A 24,934-nucleotide genomic window follows, 5' to 3' on the forward strand; every position below is an offset into this window, starting at 1 on the left:
AGCTGGAGACTCAATCCTCTGAATCCCGCGAGCCGAAGACTCACTCATCTGTTCCCTGCGAGCTAGAGACTCGCTCCTCTGATCCCTGCACAAAGACCTTCACGCTCGTATCTATATCCCATGAGAGGAAGAATCAAAGTTTTATGTCTTGCCTGAAGGATAATCAGATGATGTCTGTGCGGGTGGCCGTATCCCGAGTCCGGTTGGTTATGGTCCCATGGTCCATCTTGCATCTGAGGTATGTCCTCTGAGTGCCGTGCTCCCCATGTTTGCCATGGTCCTGTGGTGTACATGGTCAGCTTACTGCTCTTCTGTTTCCTGTGAGTACACTCAAGCCAACGAACCTGAATCGCCTGACTTTCCTGAATCTCCAGAATCACCTGGCTTACCTGAATCACCTGACCTCCCGGAATCGCCTCTTTCACCTGGTTCACCCGAGTCGCCTGGTTCACCCGAGTCGCCTGGTTCACCCGAGTCGCCGGTTTTTACCCGATTCACCGGTTTCCCCTGGTTCAGCCGAGCACCCTGAACTCTTTACCAGGCCTAAGATAGCCGTTATCAAGCTCCCTGAACTCTCTGCACGGCCAAAGATGGCCACTCCCAAATGCCCCGAACTCTTGGTCTGTCCCAAATAATTTTCTGGGGGGGCAATACCACCACGGTCGCAGTGACCGTAAGCTCTTCGTGCTTACCTGCCTTCAGAGTCATGGTCACTGTGACGGTTGGTGCCCTGCCGGCGGCTCCAGCGCCTCCTGTCCTGCCGACACACCCGAACTGCCCGCACCTCCGTGGCCACTAGTGCAAGCAGCACCCGGCTGCCCCCTCTCCATCTGGGCCATCCTGGGGTTTCCTTTATCCAGTCCCAACCTCCAGGATTCCCATCCCCCTCCCAGGTAGTACTTTTATTCCTTTTTCAAGCACGTGGACACGTCTCCCAGGAGGGGGGAGTACTGTCACTACCCCATTCTGTGTACCTTCTGGACTTCATTACCCATGATCCCTCACTCTCCCTCACCTGATCATCATCATCAGCACACCTGCCAGCTATTGTCATCAGTCACCATATATATATACTCTGTTTGTCTTCCTCACCCTCTCGATCATTATTTACTGTTGTTGATGTTAATGCTACTTTCCTGTTTAGTTCCAGTCTGTTAAAAATATTAAAGTATCATTTCATTTATAACCTTCAGTTTTCATCTCACCTTCATCCTCCACCACACCCTGACAGTGTCAATTACATTCAACTTTAAATGGATGGGGATTTGTCATCTTGTAGTTTAATCCTGATTTTGAAGCTTAACACATATAATCCTCTTGGAAATGTACATACTCCTGACTCCTATGTAAAATGTTACCTTCTTCAGCATCAGTGAATGTTCATATTTTTTGTCATTGTTGTGTATGAGTCTCAGCTGTCTTCATTGTGAAAAGAATCTCAATGCCATACAGTCAGTATCGACAGGGGTCAAACATTAACGACTCAGATCAAACAAGAGACTCCTGAACAACCATCACAAACTATAAAAACATAATTGATCATCCAGGTAACATTGGACAGCATCATGAATGACTTTCACTGCTGCCCTATGGATGCGCTGCAAGAGATTTGCGCTGTCTGAATGTGTTTATTGAAAAACACTGTTTGGCTGTCGTCTTTCTGCAGAGTTCTGTGTATCACTGCGAGAGTTAACCGCGGTAGACACAGGAATATTCTGTATTGTGTACTGTCAATGCTAAATGACACAAACCCCATCAATCTCTCTGGGTGATTCAGTGAACAGGCACTCAGCGTTAGACACATTCAGTGCAGTTCTGTTCACTGTACACCCTGTTATTTGCTTCCAGACGGTCTGGTCTCTTACAATGTCAAAAGAGAGAGCGTGTGTATTTGGATAGTTCAGCCAGCCTTTGCTTTGAGCAATCACTTGAGGCTGCTCTTGTGTGATATTCATTTATTGTGACAGAGAGAAGCTTCATCTCCAATCAAAGCACGGCAGAGACCCCTAAAGCCCTAAAGGAAATGATTCACCCCGTACTGTTTCACCTGAGCAGGACCACCGAGACCTCAGAGATCCAGACAGATCACAGACAGCTGTAAGCCTATTAGAGCCCAACAGCTTTAAATAACAGATGCTTTCAAGAGGTGTGTATAAAATAAATCCACACCTGATATCACACAGTCTATATAAATGCACAGATTACTACATTACTTAACAGCCAATAACTAATATAAACATGATTATTTCAATCGTTTTCTTTAATAGTAGGACACTGTAAAAAATGCAGAAAGTCAGTTAAATTACTATTTTTAGTTTTGACCTCTGATAAGTTGACCTAGTGTACAAAAACAAATTGAAATTGTTTAACTTAATTTGTTAATTTAAAGTAACATAAAAATATATGTTGATATGACAAAAATGCTGCGTTTTTACAGTGTAATAATAGTACATGAACTGTTGTCTTACCGAATCAAAGTGTCAGTCTGTTTTGTTTCTTGTTGAACACTGGGATATGTCATTATTCTGCTTTTGATATTATATAATAATAGAATAATTTGTTTTGTTGTTTTTTATCTTGCAAAAAAGCATATTGTTAGGGGGGACATGCAAGTTAACCATCATGTTTTGTTTCAGACTTTATATTAGCTACAAGCAACCTTTTTTTGTAATTGCAGATGTACCGTTACATACCACATTAACATGTTTTAAAGAAAACACGTCAGACACACTTACAGGGTTTTGCATTTCAGCTTTTCATATTTCCTAGCCTGAAGTGTGCTACGAACCCCATTAAAACCATCAAAACAAACCAGCCAACCAGACTGCGAGACCATCTAGCCACCTAAGATGTTTTCATTTAGCAGGACACAAGGATAAATTATAATATAAGCAGGAATAGACCAATTATTAGCTGCGTATGTAACAATGCCAAACTGTAGGCGAAATGTTGTTTGTCCCACGAAACAGCAGTCCATGCAGTTTTTCATTGTCAAGCAGAGGGCCACAGAAGTCCATCACTTTGATTGTAGACAAAAAATGCACTGATCTGGACACAAAAGAAACGCTCAATAGATTATTCTACTCAACAAAGCCTCCAACAATAAAGGCGATTTTACCCCCCAGGACTCCACTGGAAGAATCCACAAGTGACATCATGTTAAATAACAGGTTGAAAAGTGCTTTAGCTATTTGGCCCCATGGAGTTTAGTCTACCATGAGACAGCAAAGGTTGAGCACCCAGGTTTTCACACAGTAAAGGTGCTGAGGGGTAAAGAAGAACAAGACCAGCATGTTCAAAAGCAGCTACCAGCACGAGGTGCGCAAACAGAAGTACCAACGCTCTGACGTCTTTGAGGAGCCCAGCAGCCCGGAGACAGAGACCACTCCTGGCGTCGGACCCTCCGCCGCCTCTGTTTCCGGCTGGGAGAGCCTACAGGAGCTGAACGGCCGTTTTGCACGTTACATCAATCGGGCCCGTGTGCTGGAGCAGCGCAATGCCGTGTTTCGCAAGCAGCTGGAGACTCTGGAGCGCATGGAGGAGGAGTACAAACTGGAGGAGGCCATCAGCGAGCAGATCAATGTCAATAGACGCCGCATCAGAGAACTGCAGTCTGACCGCGCCAAGCTGGAGAGAGAACTTAAAGATGCTGAACGCATGCTTGATGAATACAACAGCAGGTTAGAAAACATGAGAAATACATGCTTTTATTAATGTTACTACCTAAAAAATACTATACAGTCTGATGGGCATTATTATGAAATAAACCCAGACAGCACTTGATAAACTGATGATTAACTTACAGCAATGAACTGACTGTATAATTTATCCTGTTGCTTACCAAATATATATAAAAAACATGGACGTGTTATATTAGTTTAAATTATTTTATTATGATCAAATGTTGATCTTTACTGTAGATTACAGCATTTAATCTAAATGATTTGTATGCACACTGCCACTGTCCGGCAAATTTAGTTTCAACCCTGCTCCATCACACCTGCCTGTAATTTTCAAGTCATCCTGTAGACTTTCCTGTAGAGTTGGTTCAGACGTATTCAGTTGTATATCCACAAGAAGAACTGAAGACTCCTGCACTAGTTAACCATCATATTTATCTACTATATAACATATTATGCTTTAATATCTACATGTTGGGTGTACTCAAATAATCACATGATGTAGTGCATCTCTAGATCATTGAATTCTCTCATAAAGAAGCTGGCCTGTTCAAGAGCTTTTGTTTTCATACAGTATATCCGGTTTATATCATAGACCAGTGGTTCCCAAACTTTTTCAGCGTGCGGCCCCCCTTGTGTACAGTGTATTCCTTCGCGGCCCCCCAAAGAAAATTTGTGACAAAAACTGTTATAAAATTAAATTTAAATTTTTTTTAAATTTTAATTATACCAAAAAATAGTGCTTTTGGTTAGTAGCCTTATTTTTTTTAGGTTTAACTACACCGAATTCATGATAAATTAATGTATGTCATAAAATGTCATAAAACTGGGCCCCCCTGGCACCATCTTGCGGCCCCCTGAGGGCCCCGGCCCCCAGTTTGAAAACCACTGTCATAGACGACCAATCCATTATTAGAAAACCTTTGGGTTCTTATTTCAAGTTCCTTTGGATAAAAGTTGAATTAATAATTGCTAATAACTGAACTCTCTCTTTAGTCAAATAAATAAAGCTGTTAAAATTAATTCTGTGTTTTATAATTTATTAGGCAAAAAAATCACAACACAGAAATCATGCTGTAGCTACAGGTCAGAATAATCCAGAACAATAGCAACATTAACACGGATGACTGATCTGTAATAAACTGTATTACAACTCTTTGTTGTTTACAGATACAGAAATGAATGTGAATATCAAGAGCAGCTGAGGCGCTCACTGGAACAGCTCAATAAGGTAAATAATAACTCACCTGCAGTCTTATACAAGCACAGTAACTGCCCAACTTTGGCAACAGCAACTTTTAAAAATCACCAGTATTTAAAGGATTTTTCAATTTTCATAAAAAAAATCCTGATAATTTACTCACCTCCATGTCATCCAAGGTGTTTATGTTTTTCTTTGTTCATTCAAGAAGAAATTAAGTTTTTTGAGGAAAACATACAAGGTTTTTTAATAGACTTTATTGTGTCAGGATCCTGCCATATCCTTGTTTGTATTTAGATCTAGTTCAGCATGGCAGGGTTCTGACAGTACAATGTTTCATGTGGGAGATGCGTGGTTTTAGTTTTGGTTTATTCTGACCACGCATTTCCTGGGTCTCATCACTTTTTACCCGATCCCTTACCTGTTATGATTTTCACCTGTTCCCCTCATTAGTTCTCTTATTTAAAGTCATTGTGTTTGCTGTTCTGTGCACGTTCGTTTTGTATCCTGTGTCCCTATGTTGCTTGTCTTGCCAGTGAGTACTTTGTTTAGTCAAGTCTAGTTTAGCTTTTTGTTTAGTGTTTTAGTCTTAAGTATATTTCCTGTTTATGTTGTTTGCCCCCTTGCGGGTTTTGTTTTTCCTTTTTATAATAAAGTGTCAGTATTTATTTATCCCTGTCTGCAATTGGGTTCATCTGTTTCAATTCCTCACATATTGGACCCCAACAGTTCGAAGTTTCAGTGCAGTTTAAAATTGCAGTTTCAATGCAGCTTCAAAAGACGATCCCAACCGAGGGATAAGGGTCTTTTCTAGCGAAACGATCATCATTTTTGCCAAGAAAAATAAATATGTACTTTTAAACCACAACTTCTGGTCTTGCATTAGCCGTGTGATGCGCCAAGCGTGACCTTATGCATTACGTAATCACGTAGAAAGGTCACGAGTTACATATGTGAAACGCACTTGCGGACCATTTTTAAACAATAAACTGACACAAAGATATTAATTATTATCACTCCACATACAACAACATCTGAACGCTCCTCTTTCTCCACACTTGTAAACACTGGAGCGGTAGTATCACATACGTCATGTATGTAAGGTCACACTGGTGCGTCACACACGTTTTTTATTTTTCTTGGCGAACATGATGATTGTTTCACTAGATAAGACCCTTATCCCTCGGTTGGGATCGTTTAGAGTCTTTTGAAGCTGCGTTGAAACTGCAATTTTAAACATCATTGAAACTCTAAACTGTTGGGGACCAATAAAGTCTTTTAAATTGAGAGAAATCCTGGAATGTTTCCCAAAAAAAAACCATGTATTTCTTCTTGACTGAACAAAGAAAGACATCAACACCTTGGATGACATGGCGGTGAGTAAATTATCAGGATTAGTTTTCATGAAAGGGGAATATTTCTTAATGAATCATTACATCTATCGAGTCTTAAAGTCAGTACAAACAATTATTCGTCTAAAGACAAAATTTTATACACTGTCATAAAAAGGTTTAAAACTGTACATTTTCTGTCACTGGGGTGGTACCTTCAAAGGTTCCACTTTGTACCTTTTATAGCTATACAACACATTGAAATATTGTACCTTTTGGGGTACAATATTATACCTTAAAGGTGGAGTCCACGATGTTTGAAAAACGCTTTGGAAAAGAAGACGGGCCGACTACCAAAACACACTTATAGCCAATCAAATCAAATCAAATGCCGGGTTGTGTATGTGTGGGGCGGGTCTATCAACAGAAGGTCCAGATTCTATTGGGGCAGGGGCGTGTTTGGTTTGGTGATTTCAAATATCAACATTGGCTTTCAAACATCATGGACTCCGCCTTTAAGGACCTATTGTGTTAGCCTGGCTCCGCCTTCCTACATGCTTCCGCTTTTTTATTTTGCTTCAGTACTACTTCTGGGACTGCTCTGTAGAGTTTCGTTTTCTCCTGCAAAAATCTGCAGGACCAATCAGCGAACAGATGGGGGTGTCTAAGAACGATGACGTTGAGGTCGTGCGTCAGTTTGAGTTGTAGTTCAGTAATGGCAGCGGAGAAAGGCATGAGAAAAGCTATTCGGTCCGTTGTTGCAAAACTGCCGAATATTCAGAAGTTAAAGCCGGAGAAAGAACCAGGTTTGCTAAGTTTTGTTTGTCTGATTATTCTTACTTGTTGTTTCCGGACAGTTTCGGTGCATGATATACGTCACGACCAAACGTTAGCGATTGGTTATGGCAGATTCAGAGTGACTCTGGGCAGATCCAATAGTTTTAAACTTCAACAGAGGACCCTCCTTAATGGAAGTAACGCTTTGCAAAGGAGCGTGGCCAGACTCTCAGTACAAATGAAATGAATGTATGAGAGTCTGGTTGGACCAGGCTACTATTGTGTACCTTTTAAGGACCAATTTTGTACCAGATAAATGTTAGTGGTACAAAACATTTAACTGTACCTTTAAAGGTACACAATAGGTCCTTAAGGTATAATATTGTACCCCAAAATGTACAACATTTCAAGGTGTTGTATGCCCATAAAAGGTACAAAACTGAACCTTTGAAGGTACCACCCCAGTGACAGAAAAGGTATCGTTTTAAACCTTTTGTCTGACAGTGTAGGTGGTATACTAATAAAAAACACTTTCAATATAGCATTGTGTAATCACATGTGTAGATTTATCAGAATCGAGTGTTTTAATCTTGATCAATCCTACAGCAAATTAAATTCTGTTTATTTGCATCCTGTAGCAATATAATAAATAAAAGTAAAATAAACCTGTCAGGTGTGGAGGTGGACAGAACCCACGTGCAGGCAGATTTTCAACAAAGACTTTATTAAATAACAAAGAAAGACAATAACTTGCATGATATACATAACAAGCCAAGGCACACGAGATGGTATCGAAAGATACACAACAATCCAGCACAAGACAGCAAACACATAAACTAGGCAACAAGAGCATGCGGAGGGCATGAACTAATAATTGTATAATTAACAAGGAGACAAGGGGCAGGGTCAAGACACAAGAGAGGAGAGCACATAGCACATTGCCATGTGCTTTCACATAAAACATAGGACGGCTATGATCCTGACACAAAAAATGGCATCAACAGGAGGCAGGATCATGACAGTTACCAAAATAACAAGGAAAATATGTTTCCATCCCTATTATTTTTTATTAATTATAGCTAGGATTAAGACATTGAAGCAGATCATTTGTAATAATTTCTTTGCCACGTGTAAAATGACTGATGTTTTGCAGGAAGCGGACAGTGGGCTATTGAAGAATCTTGAATATCAGATTCAGCTGCAATTTCTCCATGATGATGTCAATGCCACCAAAGAGAGGCACAGAAAGGTAAGAGGCGAGCGCTATTTGCTTTCTTCTGTCTTTTTAAGTATACTGGAAAGCTCTTGTATGAAATTGGCTGTGGCCAGCAGAAGTGTTCACTGAATGACAAATCAGTTTTGAAGCACAGATGAAAAGTCACTTATGAATGCTTGTTGTGTAGAACGCCAAATTAAAATCACAGTAAATCTTTCAGAGAACAATCCTAATTAAAATCCTGATTAGTACAAATCTTTGTTCAAAACGAAACTAAACAACACTACTAGTCATGTCAATAGTACATGTTTTGGTCTTTTCACCATAGTTTCCCTGCACATTTAAGTCTCTAGTTGACAATATTCCTTTTGTCAAAACAAACTCTAGCTCAAAAAGGTGTTAAACTGTTAACATCGATATTTCCAGTCAGTTTTTGGAAAGACTGCTGTAAAGAACCTTGCAATTCAAAAACCCTGCAGTGCGTATGTGGCCATTGCGAATCAATAAATGTTGCATATGTTTGTCTTTGCAATCCATTTCAAAATGTAATTAGGTGCTCCGCCTCTCAATCGATGTGCATTTTCGAGTGACATCTCTAATCCCTCAGCTTTTCCAACCTCTTCTCTCAGTTCCTAATGGATAATGCAAAGTCCTCATCTTTGTTGTTGTATAATTTTATTAAAAATATTTAAGATTACAAAGAAAAACAGGTTGGAAACATTTTAGATTTTTACACATTGTGTGTGTCGTGCCATTTAAGGTGTTATTTCATATTAAAATAAATGAAAGGGACAACACAAGTTGTGTTAAAAACAGTGATACACTGTAAAAAAATGTCTGTAGAAATTACAGTATTACTGGGTATTACTGGCAACTAGCTGCCAGTAACTTACCGTAGATTTTACTTTTATGTTATTTACTTGCAACATTTTGTTCAAAGTTAAATGAACATGAAACATTTTTAGACTTTGTCTTCTACAGTAAGTTACTGGCAACCAGCTGCAAAATTACAGCAATTTTTTTACAGTGTAGGAGTAACGGGTTACGAAGTAATTCCATTACTGTAATTCTACTTTTAGCGGTAACGAGCATGTAACAAAGTATTTTTTTTAAATCATACAATTACAGTTACAATTACTGAAATTTAAATGAGTTGGTTACTCGCGTTACTCTATTTTGTGATAAATGAACACTTGCAGACAAGTGTTCATTTATCAAGACAACTTGTGTTGGCCCTTTCATTTATTTTAACATGAAATAACATGTTAAATGGCATGACACACACAATGTGTAAAAAATTAACACATCATTTTTTTGCAGTGTAAAACAAAACGTATTTATGCATATGAAACAGCAGCCAAAGTTTTCTTCTTGGTGTGTTGTAAGCAGTAAATTAAGTTTTAGTGCAATGAAGCTTACACGATTCTGCTTTGCCAGTCTCTGCAGGTGAATAATGAGTTTATACTTCACAAGCTCGCCATTCTGCTGTTTATAGCAATGACTCAGAGTATTATTTTTAATAGTCTAAACCAACACAAAGTAGTGCGGTCAAAGTAGTGAGTCTAAACCAACACAAAGTACTGAGTAGTCTGATAGATCACTCATACTTGAGACATTAGAACAAAATATATCATAAAAAATAATGTTTCCTTTTCAGATACAGACCGGGTTTGATATACGGGATGCCAAAAAATGCCAAAAGCATTGCCTTTGTAAAACTACCCCCCATACAATCCTAATTAGATTTGTGAATAATGTATGAATTTATCATTTATCAAATGAAATGTTAACATTTTCTAGGTATTATAATTACTAAACTATACATTTTGTTGCAAGTACAGAAAACATTGCACACACAAAGCCTTTTCTCATCTTGCGAGTGTGCACAGAATTGCTTGAACGGACACGTACACACCAAATTATCTGGAATTATCACAGTCTCAGCATGTATTCCTCTTATAAACACAGTCAGTTTTGTTGAGAAAGAAATTGGATGTGTATCATTATATTGGATTAGTGTAATCGATCTTAAAGCAGTCCCGGATTAACACAGTGTAGTGCCCCAGGGTGACCACATTTGAAGTCCCCCTCCCCAAAATATATATATGTACACAGTACTGTGCATATGTCTTAGGTCACCATGCTAGCATTATATTTGTTGTTTTTGCAATGGTATAGTGATCATTTATAATTATTTTTTAGTCTCTTTATTAGAATACAACCAGAAAATACTGTAAATGTGTATGTAGTATTAAAAACTGTGTAAAAGTGTGAAGTAGAGTAAACTCCCCTTCAGGAAACTGCAGGATCTCTTAAATCTAAATCAAATTAAATCCTAATTTTTAATTCTAATCGAATGACTTCAGGACTTTAGTCTCTTCAAAAAAGCTCAAGATGTTTAATGCCAAGAGAGGTCACACTAAATACTGACTGATGCCTGAAGAAGACATTTAGTTCTGAAATTTGTTTTGTTTTTAATTTTGTGTACATGTTTCCTGTATTTTCTGTTTGTATTTTTAAAAATAGTAAAAAATAAATATGGATGGATATTAAAATTTGGCTAATACAACAAAGCTGGTGATGATGGCCTAAGACTTTTGCACAATACTGTATATATTTTAAAACCTTAGTCATTCAGGGCTCCAGACTAACTTTTGAATTAGTCTGCAATGCAATTATTCAATTTTTTCTAAAATAACTGCATTACCAAAAATACTAAATAGACTTAACTCTATGCAGTTCCTGCACATGTCATTATGCACGATAGATGAAATTTAGAATAGGATGATATGAACCAAATAATTCTAGACATAAGATACACACATATTCAATAAGTTATATCCAGATAGCATTGTAATGAGATGAGTGGCGTCGCAATATATTGTATCCTTTACACGTTTCTCAACTTTTATCCGGTTTTCCTTAACTGGGCACTGATGTCTGAAACCTTTATTCTCATCTATAATGTTTTTGGTGTTAATGTAGACTAAACGTTCTCCTTCTCTCTTTGTCTCTCATCTCTGCAAGGTCTTATTTTAAACCCACACGTGCGCGTCTTTTCGCAGTTCTGAGTGAGATGTGTTGACTTTGCTCGGGCTGTGTAGACCCATCAGTAGATTCAACTGAGCGCATGGTGAAATTTAACGATTGAGCGGTTGAAACCCGATCGCGCATTCCGTATTTTTGTCACGAGTGCGCGCACATGCACAAGTACTTGTAAAAATAATTTTTGGTTGCAGTCTGGAGACCTTGGTGCCCCCCTATTGCCTGGTGCCCCATGGCACTCGCCCAATCCCGTCTATGGATAATGCGTCTTGTCTTAAAGTAGCAGCTGTTATGTAAATAATGTTAATGAAACAACAAAAAATTCACAATATTACACAACTCTTGGTGAACTTTAAACACTAAGAAATGAGATGTATTGCATATATTAATAACTAACATTTCATTAAAAAAAATGATGATAATAAAATGAGGCAGGTTTTGTTATTATTGTGTATTGTGTAACAACCTCCCCAAGCAAAAACACTTCATCACACCATCCTCCTGGACATTTTTAACAATTCAACCACTGAATACAGAGCATCACACAGTTACATACTATGAAATCAGACTTTGTGGGTTATTTTTGCCACATTTATGCACATCCTTCATCGTGTGAATTTTGGTCTATTTTAACTGAACATTTTAAGTATTCATATCTACAAGAATTTAATTAATTTTTGTTCATCTTTTAGTTTTTTTTTTATTGTGTAATAAGTACATATAGATGACGATTTGACACAAGGAAACAAAAATGCACTTCAAGCAGAATATGCTGTATCCCAAAATTACTTTGAAAGGTTTAGTATTTCTAAATAGGAAATGACAGAATATTTGTAAGAAAGGCTTCAGCAGCTTTTGTTTGCAGAAGTAAAGAGCACTGATATTTTGTAATTTAATGCAATGAAATTGCAGACAATTGAGAGTGACTTTAGTGTCCGAGTACTTTCCCATGGCCACTATATGTTGGAGGATCTACAATGCCATTTTTGTGCCTAATTTATTATTGTTACTGCCTAATCGTTCATTGAATCTTCTAAATGCTGAATATCCAGTACCTGCATTAATTTCTTCTCTTGTTGTTCTCCAACAGAACCTTGCAGAGATTCAGACGTATCTTAACATTTTGCATCAGATCAACCAGACTATTCCTCTCTTGGCGAACGTGTCGGTCTCAGAGGTAAGGTGACCTTGTGGCTCTCAACACCTTTTGTGCTGACTGTCTGTGACACGCAGAATAAGATTTGGGAGGCAGCGATGCCCTTGCAATTAGCGTGGTGCTCTGAATGTGTCCTGAGTCATCAGTATCTCTGTGGCATGACACCTTTAATGGTCCTGTATTACAGCAATGCTTCTGCCATGAGCAGCTGGGGTGCTGACAAAGGCGTGTCATATTACAGTATATACAAATTTAAAATCTGTACCCGAGGTGCTTAGAGGAAAGAGCAATAATAACCTAAAAATGCTTGCTTAGATTTTGACAAGTCTGGAACTTCATCTATGTTAAAGGTGCAGTGTGTAATTTTTATAAGTATCTCTTGACAGAAATGCAAAATAATATACAAAACTATATTATCAAGGGTGTATAAAGACATTTTATAATGAACCCTTATGTTTTTATTACCTTAGAATGAGACATTTTTATCTACATACACAGAGGGTCCCCTAACATGGAAGTCGCCATTTTGTGCCGCCATGTTTCTACAGAAGCTCTTAACGGACAAACTTTTTTTACGAAGCTGTCTCCGAAGATGACATGTTTGTCTGGTGGTGGCTACCCATCTTCTCTATGCGTTTTAAATGCAATGGGTGAGCAGTTAACTGAGCCATTGGTTGCAATTTGCAACCTCACCACTAGATGTGGCTAAAATTTACACACTGCACCTTTAAGGAAATGAATACGAGACTTTGCAGCAGCCTCTGTCAGTGGTTGACCAATATGGTGGCGATTATATACACTGTCTTTTCAACCACATGTTGATGCAAATATCTAATCAGTCAATCATGCTGCAGTAAGTCAACGCATTTAGGCATGAAGACATGGTCAGGAAGATCTGTCAAAATGGTTTAAGTATGTAGAAACAACTAAATCTTGGGTATTGACTTTTTCAAACAGTCAGTGAGCATGTACTGCTTCTGACACTTTCAATATTAACATGAATCATAATGTATTGCTATTACTGTATATTAAATCCAAATATTCACTAAATGATCAGACAATGTCTTCCTTTATCATGCTCGTCTGGAACACAGTAAGGGTACATTTTTATTTTTGGGTGAACCATTTCTTTATTCAGTTATATATCACCCTCCCTGTGGCCATGTAGTAATTGGGTGCTTTAATAGGCGACATGCTATCAAACTCAATCTCCCTTTCGTGCCCGTGACATTTCCTTGCTTTTTAAAGGCCAGACAAAACCACTAACACCTTTACAAGGCGAATTCAATTTGGACTGCAGGTTTATGAGTGGAAATGTAAATTTTAGTGCAAGTAACAGCCAAGGAGTCTAGGTTGCCAATTTAGCCTGTATTAGTGATGCAATAACACTTAAGACTTTCATTGCCTGGTTGGTTCAGCCATCACAATGAATAAAATAGACATTTCTAGAAATGATGCAATTAGAAAAGAGTTGAGAAGTTGATACTAGACTGTTTTCTCCCCAAGTGCATTCCGGTATGGAGAATTAGAAATACTACTTCAAAAAACTCAAATCAATAAATCACTTTAAAGTTGAAACTTCAAGTTAAAAGTTAAAATGTTAGTTCTTAAAGAACATGCATAGCTTCATATAAAATTATCAGAATTGTATAAGGTATAGAGTAATTCCCAGCCAGCCGTTGCATCAGTACCAGGTGGTACTTTGGAATGATCTGCCATTGTCCATGAACCAGAATTATCCAGTTTAGCAATCCCAGTGCTCCCAGTGCACAATATGTGTGCTGCTTAAGATACAAAGTTTATTAACACTTCATCAACAAAGTGATGGTACAGGGTCACTTATAGTAAACTTATCTCATACCTGTAGTCCCTCTAAACAAACTGCTCAATGCTTTCGTCGTTGTATTTATCACTCGGTTGTGGTGATGTTAAATTTGTGAACGAATTGTTCGTTTTGAACGCATCTTTTAGGTGAACGAATCGTTCTTGTTCACGCAATCAATTGACTTCTATTTTTCGTTCACTGAAATCTCCCTCCACTCTTAAGGAGCACGGACAAATGAGGCGCGGCCTTCTTTTTTAATTCAAAGAGTAACAAAAGTACGAGCCAATGGCAATCCGGTATGAGCTGTGTCCGAGCATATGATTGGCTCAACGTTCTGAACAATTACGCCCTTCACTGAGTTGCTGTTTTACTATCAAGGTAATTACTATAGTAAAACATGGTATTTATGTTTAGTATAGTTTTACTACAACTATCTTGGTCACTCTGGTTAATGTAGTAAAAACAAAGTAAATGTGTGGCTACTGTTGTTTTGTTAGCGTGATCCAATCGTCTCTTGAGTGTGGGCTGTTAGGAAAAATATAATTGGTTTGAGCTGCTGAACGAATCTACCATTTCACTGAACTTTAATTTTCATCTGAGTCTGAACAAAGACATGAGCAAAATTACATGATTTATGAACGAGGATCTCATTACTGATTAAACCAGAGGAGGCATGCCAATCACAGTACCGCATACAAGTCTTTATTTACAAGAAATCCAGATTAGATGTACACTGTATGTGGGTCTTAGTATATGCTGTAGCTTGATAAAATTATGCTTCGTATTTCACAATTTGAGCTTTAATAAAGCATAATGAGTTTTTGTAAAAAATGTCATTGTCTTATAACACATAAGACACACTTCTTCACCACCTACTGGCGTATTATGTAATATAATGAAATGGTCACTAAACGAGTCAGTGAACAAATCTGAACGAATCATTTTGGTGAGTCCCTTAGATGAACGAAAATTTCCAACTTGACAGTACTTTTACTTTCGCTTCGTTTTCTCAAGTGGTTCGAGAGTTGAGCCTTGTCTACTGGGTTGGACGGTCTTTCAGTGGAATTTTATACACTTTTGGAAGTTAATTGGCCAAGATTTACATCATGTTCTCTTGGAATGCATTAAAGAAGGAACTTTACCATTGAGTTGTCGCAAAGCATTGCTAACGCTGAATCCAAAAAAGGAGACCTTGCATGCCTGAAAAATTGGTGACCTGTTTCATTTTTATGTGTGGATTTGAAGATCTTGTCAAAGGCACTGATTAATAGACTTAAATAATATATGACATATAATTGTATTCCTATATGCACAATCTTTGATCATTTATTTTTAGTGAGAGACTTGATTACAATGACTAAAAAACATAAATTAGACATTAGGTTTTGCTCTTTAGACCAGGAAAACGCTTTCAACAGAGTAGACCATCATTATATGTACTTTGTATAACATATTAGGCTGCTATATAATGAAAATTATAATATGCTTAGAATGAATGGTTCTTTAACTAGACCATTCGCTGTAAATTGAGGCATAAGGCAAGGATGTCGTCTGTCAGGCCTTCTTTATGCATTATCTAGAGAACCTCTTTTGGTTGTTTTGAGAAAAGTTACGTGTGCTTTCCTGAAATAGTTCCTATTAAGCTCACTGCATATGCAGATGATGTTACAACAATCATTAGAAATTCTGAAGATATTAACAAATTAGTTTCTTCCTTAAATGATTTCCAGAAGGCATCATCTGCCAGTATAAATTGGGACAAATGTTAATCCTTAGTGTAGGGAGAATGGCATTCAAGTGGACCCTCTAAATTGTGACCAGTGTGTTTTGAACAGAAATGGGTTGAATATGCTTGGAGTATACTTTGGAACTGATCAGTGGGCAAAAAGAATTGGAAGGGTCTAATTGATTGTGTAAATGGATGAGTCCAACGATGGAGATGGTAAGGTTAAGGAGGCAAATGCTTTTTTAATAATAATTTGGCACAAGTTTACTGTTCTGGGTCCTCCTAAAGATTGCCTTAAAACTATTCAAAAATAATGTATACATATTTTTCTGGAATGGCTATCATTGGCTCCCGCCTGGGATACTTTACCTCCGTGTGGCAGAGGGAGGTCAAGGGATTATCTATTTGGAGTCAAAGATTTTGACAATGAGGTTACAAACTTTGCAGAAACATTTGTATAGCTCATATGAAGTGCCCTGGGTTTGGAAAATCTATACTTACAGACAGTGGAGGAATAGGTATTGATAAACAATTATTCTTAATGCAAAGATCTTTCTTCAAAAATGTTTCTGAGCCAACTTTTTTGTTTCTTTATGTCAGCGCTTAAATAGTGGGAATTGTTTGAAGTATTAAGAACTGATGATGAGCATTATGGTGTGGAAGAGCCTGTTTTTTTTAACCCTCGTATTAAACCTCCATCAAACATATTAGACCATTTGATTAATAGATTTTTTAATGCTGGAGTCACCAAAATTGTTAATTTGATTGATTTAAATACAGGTCAGTGGAGAACTACAAAATCTCTTGCTGACCAGGTTGGGTTGAACTCTTTAAGAATTATAGAAGGATTTGTCTGGGTATTTAAATCATCCCTTCCTATATCAATTTTGTAAATCATATGTAAAAACAATTGTGTTTTGCAGACTTCCTCAATTAAAAGTGTTTCCCAAAATCTACGGAATTGATGAAAATATTGATTGTGCATCCTAATTAAAGGGTTATGGTGAATTGGTCTTTGAATGTATTGAGAAAATAAATATTGTATGATATATGTGTTTAAAACCTTATTCTTGAATTAAATGAAGGGAAAATTTATACTGGAGATGTCATCTTTCAATACCTGATGAACTTTCTCTATCTTGGAGACTTTTGTATAAACCTCCCATTCCTAAGAGATGTGGAGACCTTCAGTGGAGGTTGATTCATTGTATTATTGCTTAAAATCGGTTAATTTGCGAAGGTGGATAAGAATGTTACATCAAACTGTCCCTTTTGTGGTGCCTCAGACACTGTTACAGTATTCATGTGTTTTGTGATTGTTACAGACTTGTCTATTTTTGCTTTATTAAAGGTATAGCGGAGGATTTTCTCGAATTTTAGAAAAGAACCGCCTTCTCCACTTTTTTAAAAAAATGCAATTGCGCAACACTCCTGATTGACAACTAGGAGGACCAAAAGTCTTGATGATCCACCCGAAAAAGAAAATCCTCCGCAATACCTTTAAGAGAAATAATAACAAAGTTAGGTTGTATACTAATAGTTTATTTATATTGGGATGCCTCTATTGTAGATCTATGCAAGAACAGTGTGTTCTTGTTAATTTTGTAATTGGTCAAGCTAAATCAGTAATTCTAAAAACTCATCAGGAGAAGACTGCAGGAAAAGCTATCTGTTTAGTATACCTATTTAAGTCTTTAGTGGAATCACGAATATAATATTGAATATACTTATTATACACACTGACAATGTGCTCTTCTTTAATAGGCTTTATGTCCAGCTGCACTACTTCCTGAACTTCAGCCAACTCCTTGTTTCCTGTCTGCCATTATTGGACAAACTGATTAATCCAGGTGTGCCTGACCTCAGTAGTCACAACAACAATAATCAGACACACCCGGATTAATCAGTTTGTCCAATAATGGCAGACAGGAAACAAGGAGCTGGTTGAAGTTCATATTGTTTAACATTAGTCTCTCTCTATCTCTCTCTCTCTCTCTCTGTGTAGGATCAGGCTAAGCTAAAGGCTCAAAGACAAGTTCCTGCCATGAGGAATCAGTTGGAGGAATACAAGAGCGCCATCTGCCAGCTGCAGGCTCAGAAATGTCGACTGCAGACTGAGGTACTCTATGACAGTGAATGAGAAATGATTGATGCTCTTTGACTGTCTACCTTCGGAGATCAGTATAAATTAAATCATTAGTAAACTAGCACAGTACGGCGAACAGATGCAATATCTGAAATATTTTACCTTTGTGTTGTAATGCAAAAGCCAAGACTGTCAAAGAAAGCGGAAACTGGAATAATTATCTGCTACTAAATATAGGAGCACTCTTTATTCCCAGTAGGAAACTGAGTACTTTTGATAAATGTTTCAAATAGTTTGCTGTTATAAAAGTAAAACCTACTGTTTTAAAAATATAAAACATATATTTTACATAGATCGGATCACTTCACAGGTGCGGACATGATTATATAATTAGAGTTATCCATTTATATATATATATATATATAGAAATTACATGTGACCCTGTAGGAACAGAGCTGCATTCCATTTTCTGATTGTAAACCATTTGAGAATTGAAATAATTGAAAAACTTTTGGCACAATTGTCTCAAGAATATTGCATGTTTATTCCAATAATTATTGATGACTCAATTTATTCTTATTTTTTAGCTTTAATTTGTACTACATAACTGGCATTTGTTTAAATGTCTCTTTCAGACCTCTGTGGTGGAACAAACCATCAAGACCACACAAGAGAGCTACGATGATGAAATTCAGCTCTACAACGAACAGATTGAGTCCCTCAGGAAAGAGACGGAGGAGGCCGAGAGGTCGCTGGAAAAGTACACCAACCACTGTCGACAACTGGCCACATATCAGACCTCTCTGGAGAATGAGCTCGAGAGGTACAAGAGAATCATTGAGAATGAAGATAACAGGTAACAATATGACAAAGTCCCTGAAAGCATTTCACACGCATCAATATCATCACACAAGTGGCAAGATTCATCCATTTATTTTTTAATGATTGTTGGTGGTTTGTAATTTTACAATTGGTCTACATACCACACAGTGGCAGTATAACTACATTTAACTACTAGAGCACAGTAAGCTTAGTTCTTAGACTCTTAGACAGATATCATTCATTAATCCAATGTATGTTTACAAGCCTTGCACATCTATAATGAGCTCTTTCTGTAATGTTATATCAAACATTAATATTATCCTGTAATATGTTTTTAAATTTTGATTTTCTCTCACTGTCACAGACTGAATTCAGCAATAATCGGAACACCCGTTACCCTGTTAACAACCAATTACAAAAACACCCAGAGTCCTAGCATGAGCAGGAAAGCAAAAGGTGAGAATCTTTGGGGAGGAGGGGTTATGTAACACGCATGCATCATTATGATAGTCTTAACATGCGACAAATCTGCAGCTGCCGCTGGCTCGAGTGAAGATTTGCACCCACGCAGCTGTCGATCATGCCCACTCTGTCTGTGTGTCTCAGGCGTTATCCCTTCCAGACCGGTTCAATTCTGAAGCACAGTCCAATTGCTTATAAGGTCATTGCGTGTTAACCGTGATAAATGGCAGTGCCCTTTATGTGTGAGAACATTGATGAGTGTGAGGCATCTGAGTAATTGCTGTTTGTGCTGAACCACAAAAGGTTTTTTGAGAGGAAAAGAAAATGGTTACAGGTTGTCCATGTGTTTATAAGCATGGCATTTCGCTTTATGAGTCATTACTATAATGCTCTGGTAAAAATACCAGCTTACACCAGTATACTCTCTTTACAGTACAGGGTTTAGCAACAAAAAAGTTTCCTTTTCATCGTTTGTAACATCCCTTTTCTGCTACACAGAACATTTAAGGAACATTTTTTGAAGCGTAGATAAGCACAAATTTCCACATGTATGGTCCAGACTGGTTTCTGCTTGTTAGCACAGTTGTTAGTTTAGTGGCTTTTTGCCAAAACGTTGTGATCACACATACCAGGTAACCATATCTGCATGAGATAATATGTTTGCATAGAAATTAGCAAACCTCAAACAAGCCTGTGATCTGTAAGGTGCAACTTCAGCTAACTTGGATATGACGTGAACTACACTCCTTCACTTTCATTGAAAGATGCTCCCGAAAATCGCTTATGATTTGCATAAAGGAAAACTTTTCTCAATTTTATCACGTCGCTGGACACGTCTAGTTCCTTTCGCCATTGGTCACTGTCGTTTGTGTTGTCAGATGTCGCCAAGCTCCCATCGAAATGAATGAGATCATGTCACTCTGCCACTGCTAGTCACTGGCGGTCTGAACAGGGCTTGACACATTTTCGAATGCAACCATGCACATAACTGAGCTCGCTAATTGTTTAAACTGACATACAAGTATGTTTGGACCTAAGTGCCAAAGCTTGACTTAAAGGAGCATTTCACTGGTAGAAACATTAATCTTTATTGAAAGTGTGTCATATTTGTAGTCGAAATGTAACATACATTTAGAATTTGGTGCCTATTTGACCGAGAAAAGGGGTGTTTGTAGTCTCACCTCCTTAACAAAGATATTGGACTTCCTTCTTTCAATGATGCAAAATGATGATTTTTACATCATTGAAAGAAGGAAGTGCAACACTGAAATCTGTATTTCTCCTGTCTCAGCGGCAACTGAGGAAATGATGCACGACCATTCAAAAACATGACTGGGTTCTAACTTTACAAACCTTTATGCAAATGGGTGAAGTGTCCCTTTAAAGGCGGAGTCCACAATGTTTGAAAGCCAATGTTGATATTTGAAATCACCTAAACAAACACGCCCCTACCCCAATAGAATCTGGACCTCCTGTTGATAGACCCGCCCCACACATACGCAACCCAGGCAACGATGACGGTTAGTAGACACGCTCCTTACTGCTGATTGGCTACAAGTGTGTTTTGGTAGTCGGCCCGTCTCCTTTTCCAAAGCGTTTTTCAAACATCATGGACTCCGCCTTTAAGCATACAAGAATGTTGATTTTTTTAAAAAAAACATTAGGAATGGATTACACTCTTGTTAATTTCTTTACATTTCTAATTTTATTTATAGATATTACCCAAGCTATCCAAGACATTACTAACATAAAGCCTCGTCAAAAGAACTTAACCAATAAAGTGTTTAAGAAGAAAGAGATCACTTCCAAAGGAGCTATAGATAGCGGATTGGAGGAAAGGACAGCAGAAGAGTTTGAGAAAGAGAAGAATAGAGAGGTCATGGAGGAACAGGTTGTAAGATGTAAGGAGCATGTTCCTCGTGAAGACGTGCCTGATGGAGCCCAGATCAGCAAAGCCTTCGATACTCTCTGTAACATAATTCGTGGCCGTATGAGCCAAGTGAAGAAACCAGAGCCCATCGCTGACTTTTTCACCAAGGGACGTTACGTCCTGGTCACGGGCGACTCTAACTACCTGGACCCTCGCTTCTTATCAACCACCCCTTCCGCCAGCCACATCTATGTTACAATCCGAGATGATGCGATGCCTTACGATCCTTACCGGACCGGTACACCCTCCCCTCCCCCTTCCTCCCCATCTGGACCAATGCCCCAGCCCCTAACCCCTTCCAAACCTTCAGATGATACAGAACCAGAAAAAGGTAAAGATGATGGAAAACAGATGAAAGATGGAAAAGGAAAGCCAAAAGAGCCAGAACCAGGCCCTCATGACAGGCCCAGCCCTCCTCCAGGACCCAGGCCACCCTCATCCCTAAATAGAGGCAAGAGCAAGACCTCGAAGGATCCGAGTATTTTCCGAGGCCCCCCGCCCCTGTCATCGCTCAGTTCTATTCCCCCTGACTCCATGACATATGAGAAGGTAGAAGTAGTGGAGTCTGTTGAGAAGCTCTCGCCAGACAATAAAGTGAAGGGCTATGAAGAGACGACCACAGTGGTTGAGACCATGATTGAAAAGACCAGCAGAAAGAAGCATTGAGACAGATCTTCTTGAGTTACGCTTGCTACTGCAACATTAAACCTGCTCCAGCTTGCCTCCAACATGCTTTTAACTCTTTCCCCGCCAGTGTGCCACCTGGTGCATAATAGCAGTGTTGCGGAAAGCCGGGAATACTCGTCATTGGCAAGGAAGCGTTTTCTCTTAATTGACAAGTTATGAGTTGGCGGGGAAAGAGTTAACTACTGCTGCCTGTTATCTCCTGCATTATTGCCTTTGGCCTTTACTGTCTGAAAACATGGGAAGCCAAAATTGAATTGCCCCCCCTCACATACATAGATCAAAAGACTACAGAGCAGTCTCAGAGGTGGGTTTTGAGTCATAGGCCCTGTTCTAAAGCTTACTGTTCTAATGTTTTTCATTCTACTGCCAGATCATTTGGAAGTAGTGCTCATTAATAAAAAAAAAAGTACATGGGAGTCTTCACTTATAATTGATAGTTTCACAGAGCAAGCATGTTGCTAAGCTAACAACACAAAACATAAGCAAAGACTAATTGGATTTAGCAATTTTTATTGGTACTTTCTAAACTTTCTAATTTATATAGAATCTATAATTATATTATAATGAACACTTCTTTGTTTGCCATTTCGGATGGATTGTTTCTGAGGCTTTTCGCAATGCATTCTGGGGTCGCCTTTTCTATCAGACACATTTGAAGTATTTGACCAAGTTGAGTTTTTGCTCCCTTTGTGTTAGGAGCACATATATGGTGCACTTCCTTAGGCAACTCACTAGGTTTTAGAACAGAGCCACTCAACCATTTATCGCCCTCTTCATTTCTCTGTGGTCACACCAAAGCTATTTTTGGCATTTCTTTTGCTATGATTTGTTTATTTGGTTTGCCAACATTCATTGCCCACAGCAGAATTGATGTGTATTATCTGCACCACAAATAAATTTAAGACATTTCCAAAAACTATTCATCAGTACTGTGTGTTTGGTGACTCTACAGATGACATAGTAAGATGCACATGGACATATTGAAGGAAAATAAAGCACATAGTTAGATATTAATTGACACTCATACTATAACACTGAACACACATTAACTCTGTCAGTCAGACTCGTGTCAGATTAAAACCAACTGAAAATGCTAAGAACCAGGATTTGTAAAACTAGACTTGCTTGTGAAAGTCCTGCTGGTCGTCACACAATAGTCATCTCAGAGTGCATTGAAGAAAAAGTTAAACTATCTTTCAAATCTTGGTCATATAATGGAGTGTCCCATTTGTAAATTGCTTGTTCGTCTGCCTCCTACTGACACACCATTGACATGCATAAAAAGCGTTATCCTACAAGTGTAAACCTGGTGTGTGTGTGTGTGTGTGTGTGTGTGTCTATATTAAAGTATCACTCTAAATGGGAATCAGATACATAAAAAATTTGTGGAAAACAAAATTTGCTTTGTAATTCTGGAGTGACTTTATAATATTGACAACAGCAGCAAGGCTTAAAACTGAACAGCAAACACAAATCTATAGCGTGTCTTTTTCACTTCACTCTGTGTATGGTTGGTTTTTGTGTGAGCCAGCTGCAACTCATCAATTTTTCATGAAAGAGATTGAGAAAAGAAAATATATTGACATTCAAAAAGGCCTCTGACTCTGCTTACTTTTTTGTCAAAGATTTTTTTTTTTGTATTTGGTCAAACCACCAGTTTATAAAAACGGATCAATACTGTGACTCTTTTACAGACAGTTCATGTAGAACAATGTCAAAACCTAGTTTTCACTTCCATGCAAAATGGGTCTACAGTGATATTTTACATTAAATGTTGAAACTAATCTCTTTTTTAAAAGTCCCCCTGTAGTCAATAATTTTACCAATTAAAACTAATTTTTGAGCATCAATAAAAATGTTATCTGTCACAGTAAATTCTTAAACAGCTTGAATGTAACTACACGCTTTCCTCATTTATTATACACAGATCTATGAATATGCAAATTAGCCCTGCCTTCACTCTTTCATACCACCTTGGACCATAGATATATATGCAAACAGATGCTGCATTCTGCAGTTTCAGACACATAACTAGTAAGTCCATTTTCAAATAATTTATAAGTGAACTGCGCATTTGCAGTATTTTTTTCAGAGCTGGTGTTAACAGGTTAAAGCATTCACACGTGTGAGGATCACAGTAGTAGAGCTGAAGAAGTAGTGCTGCAATCGTTTCAGTGTGGACTCGATTTTGATGGTTTCTTTGGAAAACTCCAACGCATATATTAAAGCATATTAAAAACACCACACAGACATATAAACAAAAATAAAAACTTGATTTTCATCACAGCGGGACTTTTACTTTGGTGATGCAGTTGTTTATCGCATACAAAACCCATAACAACACATTTTATAATTATATGCCGCAGTAAGACATTGCTTATCTACTGTAAATATCATACAGCTGATCTATATTACTTAATGGTGCCAAAGAATGCATTGAAATAATTGTTCTTTAATATTTACATAAAAGGTATGTAACTTTATTAAGTGCAAAAATTATCGGGAAACATCTTACATGTCCATTTAACACCCTAAGATTTGTCCTTTAAATGTAATAGTCTATTTTTGCCCTATTTGGAAGGGTCATGAATAATAATGTTGAGCTCTGCTCTCTCTGAGGCTCATGCCAGTAGCTCACATTAGTAAACATGTTGGGGTGTACATCTCAACTGTTAGATCACAGTTGGTGTTGTGTTGAGATTGGCCTGTTTTTTAGCAATCTTTTGCATGCACAAGGTTTACAAAAAAATGAGGAAACAAACACGTTTGAGGCTCACACTGAAAAAAATGATTCATTGAATTTAATACTTTTTTAAGGTAAGTGGTTGCAATCAATTTATTTAAGCTACATTTAAAAAAAAGATAAGTAAAATAAAATATAAAACTTTTGTTTAAATGTAGCCCAAACAAATTGATTGCAACCACCCACCCCAAAAAAATTATTAAATTCAATGAATCATTTTTTTCAGTGCAAGATATGTCATTACCAT

General features: G+C 37.9%; 1 protein-coding gene across 1 annotated transcript; it reads left to right on the plus strand.

Moving 5' to 3' along the window:
* Positions 1-3,175: 3,175 nt before the first annotated feature.
* Positions 3,176-23,539, plus strand: LOC129416784 (filensin). The gene is made up of 8 exons (XM_055171170.2): positions 3,176-3,680; positions 4,851-4,911; positions 8,143-8,238; positions 12,341-12,427; positions 17,963-18,076; positions 18,679-18,899; positions 19,230-19,321; positions 21,043-23,539. Exons 1-8 carry the CDS (start codon positions 3,292-3,294, stop codon positions 21,921-21,923), a joined length of 1,941 nt encoding a protein of 646 aa, XP_055027145.2. The 5' UTR covers positions 3,176-3,291; the 3' UTR covers positions 21,924-23,539.
* Positions 23,540-24,934: the final 1,395 nt, after the last annotated feature.

Source organism: Misgurnus anguillicaudatus, chromosome 11 (assembly GCF_027580225.2).
Source record: "Misgurnus anguillicaudatus chromosome 11, ASM2758022v2, whole genome shotgun sequence".
Classification (NCBI taxonomy): Eukaryota; Metazoa; Chordata; class Actinopteri; order Cypriniformes; family Cobitidae; genus Misgurnus; species Misgurnus anguillicaudatus.